The following is a 9478-nucleotide window of genomic DNA, read 5'->3' as shown; positions in this document are numbered from 1 at the left end:
TCATCTTAAATTGAGCTTATTTATGGAAATTTTTAAGTATTTTATACATTTTGAATTTAATTTTAGTTTTAAAACGATTTTAAAATTTTATTATTACTCTAATTAATTGTTAAAAATTAAGTAATTTTTTACTATTTTTCTACTTTTTTCATTTTTCTTTTAATTATTAATATTTTTTTAAAATAATAATAAAATATAACAAAAAATATATTTTTATAAATTTATAAGTTAATATATTAAAATAAAAACAAAAATGAAAAAATATATATTTATGTAATATATATTTAAATATATATATATATATATATATATATTAATATTTATTTATTAAATCTTTTTAATATCTTTAAGGTTTTTATATGTTTTTAATAATATTTAATGTATATTTTTTATTAATTTTAAATTTTATTAGATAATAAATTAATTTATTTAAATTTATTTTTGTTTGCGTTTAAATGCATTCATACTAATTTTCAATTATAATTTAGCATTTCTTTTATTAAATTTATAATTATATAAACAAATATAGACAAAATGTAAATATAAAATATATTTATAAAATTATAATTAAACATTAATTTATTATTTCATATTTTTAATTTAATATATTATATTTAATATAAATTACGAGTAAATTAAAAATTTTTATTACATATATTTTTTTAAAAAATTCTTATTATTTTAAACATATTGCTAAAATCTATAAATTTAATTAAGTTTTATTAAACAATATAAAATATATTTTTATTCATATAATTTTTTTTTTTTTTATATATATATATTTTTATTTTACATTAAATTTGTATTTAAAATATAATGAATTTAAATATTTTTTTATTATTATTTGAAATTTAATAAAGTATGAATATAGATTAAAATTATAAAAATTATAAGTAAATATTTTAAAAATTAATAAATAGATATTAAAAGAAAATAAAAATATTATGAATAAAAAGAAATTTAAAAAAAAGAGAAATATAATTACTAAAATCGATTTAATTTATTTTATACAAATTTAATAAAAGTATATATTAAAACACATAAAATAATAATTAATATCTAATGATAATAAATTAAAGATACGATATAAAAAATTACTATAGAAACATATTCAATCAGTTATTCATAATTAAAATATTAAATAATTATAAAAAATAATTTTATATTTTTAAGTTTATATTTTATTCTAAATTTAATAAAAATTAAGTTAAAATATTATCTATTTTAATTTTGAATAAAAAAAAATCTTAAAATCATTTTTCATTTAAATTTATAAATTAAAGAATTATATATCAAAATTATTAATAAAAAATATATTTAATAAGATAATAAAGTTTCTCTGATTATTTATTTGGCTTTGTTTTAATAATGAAAACAATTTTTATTTATATATTTATTAAAATATTTTTCTTTCTATTTACATTAAAATTTATTCGTTTTTTTAATATTAATATATAAAGCTTTATTTACAAAAATAAAAAATATGTAAATTAAAAATTATAAAAATATAAAAATTAAAAATAAATAAAAAAAATATTGAAATATATCAAATAATTTTAATTAATAAAATTTTTATATTGAAAAATGTATTTATTTCAAATATTTTATTTTTATATTAAAAAAAAAATTAATAATAATATTATAACAATTAAAATAAAAAACATACATTTCTTTAAAAAAAAATATGCAGTTTATAGATATTGACATATAAGGCTAAACTATGAATATAAATGAATTAGACCCAATAAAGTATAATAAATATAATTAAAGTGGAAAAAAGTAAAGTATTTAAAAAAAGGAACATGAAAATTATCCTAATTAAAATAGCAATATATATAATAATAATAAAAGTATGTCAAAATAATTATTGCATAAAAATAAACATTTACATTAATTTAAATTATCTTATTAAAATAAATTACAAGTTATAAAATAAAATATGATAAATAAATGTAATTAAAATGATTAAACATAAGGCCAATTAACCGAAAATTTATTGATTCCTGCATTTTATTAGTTAGCTGCAAAACAATAATAAATCTCTTAAAATAATATAAACGAATATCTTGAAATTTCTAATGAATAAAATAATAATATTTAAAAAAATAAATTGAGAATAAAAAACAATTTCGAATAAGATCAGGATTTTGAAAATCTTTATTTATAAAAAGATTAAAAACAGTTATTTGTTTATAAAAAACAAGACTTATAATAATAAGATAAAATAATGTAATAAAGCGATATTTACAATCAAGTAAGTTAAATAAATAATACTAATTAAAACCAATCTGAAATTTAAAGATAAGTAAAATAAAATTTATTTTTAAAAAATAAATATATAAATAAAAAAAAATTAAATAAATAAATAAATAAATATATATAATATATATATATATACATATATATATTATACATATATATATTATTAAAAAAAAGGCTTAAAAAATTAGTAAATTAAAAAAAAACATTTAAAATGCAAAAATATAGGACAAATAACTTAAATAATAAATAAAATATTAAGAAAAAAATATTAATTTATTTAAATCTTAAGTAAGTAATAATAAAATAGATTTTTCGGAAGATGAAAAATTAAAATGTGTTAGATATTTTAGATATAATATTATGTAAGTTTTAAATATTGTTGGAAAAAAAGATGTTTATTTGCATAACTTAAATAACAAAAAATAAATAAGGACTTTTTTTGAAATTAATGAATTTAATGTAATTTTATTTTTTATTTAAAAATAAAAACAAAAAAAACATATTAGAAAAAAAATTTAAATAATATAAAAAACGTTATTCAAAAATTAATAAAAACATTAACAACTAAAGGAAAATATAAATATAGAGAAAAGTAAAAAAATATTTTAACAAAAATTAAACTAAAAAAAATAAAAAAAAAGATTTAACTTTTTACATTCAGCACAATTAAAATCTATAAATTATGATGTTAAAAAAAGATTAAATTAAATTTCATAATATAAAGTCTAATTATAAAATTATAAATCAAAAGAAGAATGTGAAAGTTCAGATGATGAACCAAAATAAAAATAATAATCATAAATATATTAATAAAATTAAATAACTGATTTAACAAAATGGAAAAAAGCAAATAAAATTGACCAAAAACAAAAAGTTTTCATTCTTAAAGGAGGATATTAAGATCTCAAAAAAGCTTTAAAAGAAAGAGATTGGGTTGAAAATACAGACTATTTTTCCCCATGTTTTGATTTTAAATGGACAACTAAAGTATAATAAATATAAATACATCATATTTAAAGAAATAAATCATATTATTTTCTAAATAAAGGTAAGTGATATTGATTATAATAATTTATATGATTTTTAATATGTGAATCATTTCGATAATAACTCTGCCTTTACAAGTAAATATGGAATAGGTAGAAGCTTAAAAACTTTAATACATTAAGAAAATATTGATGCCTATACTTTTTTTCCAAGATCTTTTGATTTAGGAGATTTATAAGAATTCGAAGATTTTATAGAGAATTTTAAATTTACAAAAGTAATTTTTATTTTAAAAAAAAAAATATAAATAAAAAATTCTATTTTTTAATAAAAATAAGGCAGAAAGTTTAATACATAAATTCTAAGAAATGCTTTAAAATACAGAAATATTATTAGATGAAAATATTGAATTAAGAATAAGACTTACAAATGATATAATTTAAAGATAATTTATTGATTTTTTTTCTTAAATAGATATTATTTATGTATTTATAATATTTTTTCGCCATATTTTTTTAATATATATTATAACTTTCTTTTTTTTAAATAAAAAGAATTAAGAAATATTTCCTTGTATAAATAGTGAAGAATGGGAAATTTTATGTAAACCAAATTTTCAAATAGAATAAGATAGAGTAGAAATACTTATAGAAAAATTGAGATAAAAATAAATATAAAATAATAATAAAAATAATAATAATAATAATAATAATAATAATAATAATAATAATAATAATATCGAATTAAATACTAAATAAAAAATAAAAATCTTATATAATCTATGTAATGAAACATTAAATTAATTATAAAAAAAAACCCTTAATATAATATTAATGGAGATCGAAATATATGGATAGTTAAACCTAATTGTAAGCTATATTTATTTTTTTATTAAAAAATAAATCAATAGTTTTATCTCGAGGAAGAGGAATCAAATGCTTTAATAATTTAGATAAAATCTTTGATTATATAGTGGGTAAAGAAACTTAATTTGTTGTTTAAAAATATATAGAAAGACCTCTATTAATATCTAACAAAGTAACTTAATATAAAGTAAATTTGAATAAATTTTTATTAAAAAATAAGAAATTTGATGTTAGACAATGGGCTATAATATAAGATTATTGTCCTTTAAAAATTTGGTTTTATGACGAATGTTATTTAAGATTTTGTTCAGTTGATCATAATATAGATGATTTAAATAATAGGTAATAATTATAAATATATATATATATATATATATATATATATTATATATTAATAATTGTTTTTTATTAGATTTGTCCATTTAACTAATAATGCAATTTAAAAATTTAATAAAGATGGAGATTTAGATAAAGATGAATTGATGTGGAGGCAATATTAATTTGCTGAATATCTTAAAGTTATAAATATATTATTTTTTTATTTTATTTTATTCTTAAAAAAATAGGAATAAAATAATGGTGAAGATATATTCTTTAATTAAATATAACCAAAACTTAAATAAATAATAATTTATTCATTAAAATCTTGTCAAGATCAAGTTTCTGGTAGAAAAAATTCCATGGAATTAGTTGGATATGATTTCATGATTGACTCCTAATATTAGCCTTGGCTTATAGAAATAAATAGTTCTCCTTCTATGGATTATAGTACTTCAATTACAAAAGATCTTGTATAAAGAGTCTTAAAAGACACAGTTAAGGTTGTTGTAGATTACTCTATGGCAAAGAAAGGGACTAAAAAATTAGTAGATACGGGTGGTTTTAAACTTATTTATAAAGGAGATAAAAACTAAAATAATAACTTTAAAAATAAAAATACTAAAAACTGATTTTTTTTTGTATTGTTTAAATAATTTATATTAATATAAACGCAAACAAAATATTTATTATTATTATAATGTATTAAAGAAAAGAGAATTATTGAAAATCAAATATATTAATAATATATATATATATGCATATCTATAATATATATATATATATATATATATATATATATATATATATATATATATATACTATCATATATACTTTATATTAAATACTATTTATTAGTTAATAAATAAATTTATAAAATAATATTTTTTCAAAATAATTTAATATTTTTAATATCTTTTAGTTAATTTTTATGTTCTCTAATTAAATGTTTTATATCATTTAATGCCTTTTATATATTTTTTAAAATTAAAATATTGAATTATATATTTAGTTTTTACTTGTATTTTATTTTAAATTTTTTATTTTTTATTATTAATTTAAAAATTTTTATATTCAAAATTATTTTATTTATCAGTATTCTTATTTTCATACTATGCTAATTTATATTTATCTCTTAATATTTAATTACTATAAATTAAATCAGAATTTTTATTTTATTATTGTTCTAAATCTATTTTCAAATTTTAAATTTAAGAAACATAGTTATTTATTTATTCTTCTAAACTATTAATTTTATCCTCATATTTTATTTTTTCTTATAATTTACTTTAATTCTATTTATATTTTTATTAAAATGTTAAATAAAAAATTAAATATATAAAATACTTAAACATCATTAAAATTATTTTTAAGTTAAATTTCTTAAAGTGCATTATTTTTTTCATTTAATTATTTTTTTAAATCAATTTAAATTTCTTCCAAATTTCTTATATTTTACTATAAATTAAAAATAATTTAACTTTATTTATCTTCTTGTCTTTATAATTATTAGTTTTTTTTAAAAATACTATTTTCTTGTTCTTATTAAATAATTTTTAAATCAGAAATTTATTTTTGCAATTAAGAAATTTATTACTCACTCAAAATTTATTATTATTAAATTTGTTTTATATATTGCTAATTATTTTATTCATTTAATTAACAGTTTTTTTCCACAATTTTTTTTAATTCTTAATTTTCTAAATCTAATCGAATATTCTCCTATTTATATTTCATAAGTTCTTAGTTTAAATCTACTTTATTTTAACTTTCTAATTAAGTATTTATATTATTTTATAAAATATATTATTTTTATAAATTTTATTCTTTAAGTTAAAGTATTTAATCCTCAAGTTCGTTTATTTTACTTTTTAAAGTTTTTATTTTTTTCTTTTATAATTAAATTTATTCTTAATTTTATTTATTTTTCATTTCTAAAATTTGAAATTCTTCATTTTGTTTTTCAATTATTAAATTTTATTATTCATTTTCACTTTAAAGTATATGATTTTTCTTAAAAAGATTTTAAAATAATACATATATATATATAAAATAATATTTTTTAATATTTTTACTTAGTTAATTATTCATCTATATTTTAAATTTAATCTAATTTTTATAAAAGGGAGCTTTTTTAGTTTTCCATTTAATTTATAATATAGTTTTATTGTGTCTCTTTTAATTAAAAATTTTAAATTTCATTTTATTATTTATTTTGCATTTCGAAAATTTATTTTTACATTAATTTTATACTTTATTTAAATTCATTTTATTTTTCTTTTTTTTTATTTATTTATTTTTCTTTTTATATATAGATAAAAAAAAAAGATAATAAATAAATACCTTCTGATTATTCTTAATCTTAATATTATTTTTAACATAATTCATTAAAATCTTATATTTATTAAATATATTATTATTCATTTTATTATAGTTATTAAATTTATTAGTTAAATATTTCATTTTCTTCTTTAATTTTATCAAAATTAATTTCATATTCCCTTTAATTTAAATTCATTTAATTTTCTAATTATTAGTTATTTTTTTGATAATTTATTAATTATAACTCAATATTTTAATAATTTTATAACTAATTAAAAAAAGGAAAAAAAATATAATAAATAATTCAAAAAAAAAAAAAGTACTTTTTCTTATTATTATTCAATTTAAGATTTAAATTCTTTTACATATTTTTTATATTTTTTGTATTTTTCTTTAAATTAATTTAATAAACTTTCTTTTTCAATAATTTAAACTTAAAGTTATGTATTTTTTTCGATTTCCGTTTTTAATTTTTAGTTTATTTTTTTCGATTTATGAAATAAACACTTAAATTCAAACTCAATTTTTTCTTTCTTCCAATTTTATATTTCTTAATATTATTCGTTTTCATTAAATTTAGTACTATTTAAATCTTGGTTTTCATATCCTTAAGGTAAAACAATTAAATCAAAGTTCTCTTCCTCATCAAAGTTGCTAGAATAATCTTAAGCTTTTTTATTTTTCAACATTTATTTATTTTCGGATTAAATTATGTTTTTATTCTCGAATTAATTAGATTTTTTAAAAGAAGCTGAAAGACTCTTTTTTCTTATCTAAGATTTGTTATTTTGATCATTTTTAGAACTTTTATAATTACTTAAATTTTGTGTTATGCTGCTTTTATTTAATGATAGATTATCTTTTATTATTGATTTGTTTTTTTATTTGTTATATTTGATTAATTGTTAAATTTTTAATTAGATTAAAGTTAATTTGAAGATTTTGTATTTTATTTCCTATTTTATATTTATATTTTTATTTGAAAAATTTTATTAATTACTTTTTTTAAAAATTGTTTTTGATAGAAGGAGATTTTGATTTTTAATTTTTTTAACTTTTTAAACTTTTTTGGCTTTTTTAGCTTTTTTAGCTTTTTTAAATCGATTTAAAACTTAAATTTCGTTTTGATTATAGCTTTAATAATGATCCATTTTTACTTTTTTTTTGATCTAATGTTATGTTTAGAGTATCTCTTGAATCTGGGACATTTTTTTTTTTTGTATTAATTGTATTTTTTGACATTGTTAGAAAATATAACTAAAAAAATTTAAATAATTTTATTTATTAAAATGTATATATATATATAAAAACATATTTTTTTATAAAAATTATCACTTAATTATTTTGATAATAGAAATAATAATATTTTTAATAATAATGAAAAAAAAAAATATATATATATATATATATATATATATATATATTTATATATAACATTTATTAAAATATAATATATATATTTAAAAAAAATAAAAAATTACTGTTTAAAATTAAACATGAAAAATATAAATAAATTAAATAATCATATTAGAGATTAAAATATACATAATTTTATTTCTAATAATATAAATAATAATAATAATAATAATTAAATAGATATTTCTTAAATATTTTAATGTAAATATTTTGTTTAAGAAAAAGGTTTATTAATAAATAAATATGTTCTTATAAAATATATATTTTAATTTTATTTTAATATAAAAAGTATAAAAAATAAATAATATAACATTATATATATAAAAAAGATATTCATAAAACTGTTAGTATATGTGACAATAAGTCTGAAAAAAATAAATAAAATATAAACCAAGTTAAAAAAAATGAATTATTTTATTAATATTTTATTTTTTATAGATAAATATTGATGATATTAGTAAAAATAAAGATAATAAAAACAATGTTTTAATTGAAATATTTATATAATTAATCCGAATAAAATAAATTAGCATTAAATAAATAAAACAATTATAAAAATTAACAAAAAAAATACAATACTTGAAAGAAAAGAAGAAATAAAAGTAATAATAAAAATTAATAAAAAATAATAATTTGATATATATAAATATATGTATATATATAAATATATATTTATAAATATATATATATATGTTTATTTATATATATTATTTTAAAAGTAAATTACAGATTTCTTAATAAAAATTATGCTTTAATCTTTTTTAATAAAATATTAATATTTTAATAATTAAAAAGTAATTAAAATATATTTTAATATTTTTAATTTTAATAGTTAATTTAAACAAATGAATAATTAAATAATAAATTAGAGCAAATTTTATTAAATAGCAAAATGAATTAAAATTTTTTAAATTAAAAATAATAAGAAATAGATTATTTAAAATAAAAATTATTATTGTTCACTTAAAAATTATAAAATTATTAAAAATATGTAAATTCTTTATCAATTTTAATTTTTCTTATTTATATAAAATAAAAAGATAATAGAATTATAAGAGTGTTATAATAAAAATATTGAAAACAAAAATAAATAAATAGAACAATTAGAAATTAAATTATTTTTAAAAAACTAATAATTATGTTTAAATGAATATAAAACATAAATAAACCTAAAGTAAATTAAAATTTTGTTAATTAAGATTTTAAAAAATAAGTCGATTAACTTTAATAAAAATATTGTATATTTTAATATTTATTCATATAATTATTTTATTTAAGAATTTAGAATATAAATTATTAATAATGAA

The 9478-nt window shown here is 12.5% G+C and overlaps 1 protein-coding gene across 1 annotated transcript, besides 26 other annotated features; it reads left to right on the top strand. All coding sequences in view use genetic code 6, as the record gives it.

The window, feature by feature from the left end:
- Window positions 1-260: 260 nt before the first annotated feature.
- Window positions 261-331: a microsatellite.
- Window positions 262-314: a microsatellite.
- Window positions 332-356: 25 nt separating the features above from the next.
- Window positions 357-402: a microsatellite.
- Window positions 403-574: 172 nt separating this feature from the next.
- Window positions 575-616: a microsatellite.
- Window positions 617-741: 125 nt separating this feature from the next.
- Window positions 742-791: a microsatellite.
- A 75-nt stretch (window positions 792-866) lies between these two features.
- Window positions 867-912: a microsatellite.
- Window positions 882-925: a microsatellite.
- Window positions 926-1470: 545 nt separating this feature from the next.
- Window positions 1471-1525: a microsatellite.
- Window positions 1487-1531: a microsatellite.
- A 793-nt stretch (window positions 1532-2324) lies between these two features.
- Window positions 2325-2376: a microsatellite.
- Window positions 2325-2385: a microsatellite.
- Window positions 2326-2389: a microsatellite.
- Window positions 2374-2422: a microsatellite.
- Window positions 2374-2423: a microsatellite.
- Window positions 2374-2426: a microsatellite.
- A 196-nt stretch (window positions 2427-2622) lies between these two features.
- On the top strand, window positions 2623-5065 carry IMG5_124010 (tubulin-tyrosine ligase family protein, putative; the record flags this gene model as incomplete). Its single annotated transcript, XM_004032309.1, has 7 exons — window positions 2623-3249; window positions 3311-3526; window positions 3804-3852; window positions 4160-4287; window positions 4336-4457; window positions 4528-4633; window positions 4682-5065. 7 exons carry the CDS (start codon window positions 2623-2625, stop codon window positions 5063-5065), a joined length of 1632 nt encoding a protein of 543 aa, XP_004032357.1.
- Window positions 3914-3985: a microsatellite.
- Window positions 3923-3987: a microsatellite.
- Window positions 4466-4507: a microsatellite.
- A 102-nt stretch (window positions 5066-5167) lies between the features above and the next one.
- Window positions 5168-5266: a microsatellite.
- Window positions 5267-6218: 952 nt separating this feature from the next.
- Window positions 6219-6252: a microsatellite.
- Window positions 6253-6701: 449 nt separating this feature from the next.
- Window positions 6702-6742: a microsatellite.
- A 1051-nt stretch (window positions 6743-7793) lies between these two features.
- Window positions 7794-7854: a microsatellite.
- Window positions 7855-8145: 291 nt separating this feature from the next.
- Window positions 8146-8188: a microsatellite.
- A 610-nt stretch (window positions 8189-8798) lies between these two features.
- Window positions 8799-8863: a microsatellite.
- Window positions 8803-8884: a microsatellite.
- Window positions 8808-8879: a microsatellite.
- Window positions 8885-9478: the final 594 nt, after the last annotated feature.

This window comes from Ichthyophthirius multifiliis, assembly GCF_000220395.1.
Source record: "Ichthyophthirius multifiliis unplaced genomic scaffold scaff_1120509250982, whole genome shotgun sequence".
In the NCBI taxonomy this organism is placed as follows: domain Eukaryota; phylum Ciliophora; class Oligohymenophorea; order Hymenostomatida; genus Ichthyophthirius; species Ichthyophthirius multifiliis.
This window is presented reverse-complemented; position numbering and strand designations above follow the sequence as displayed.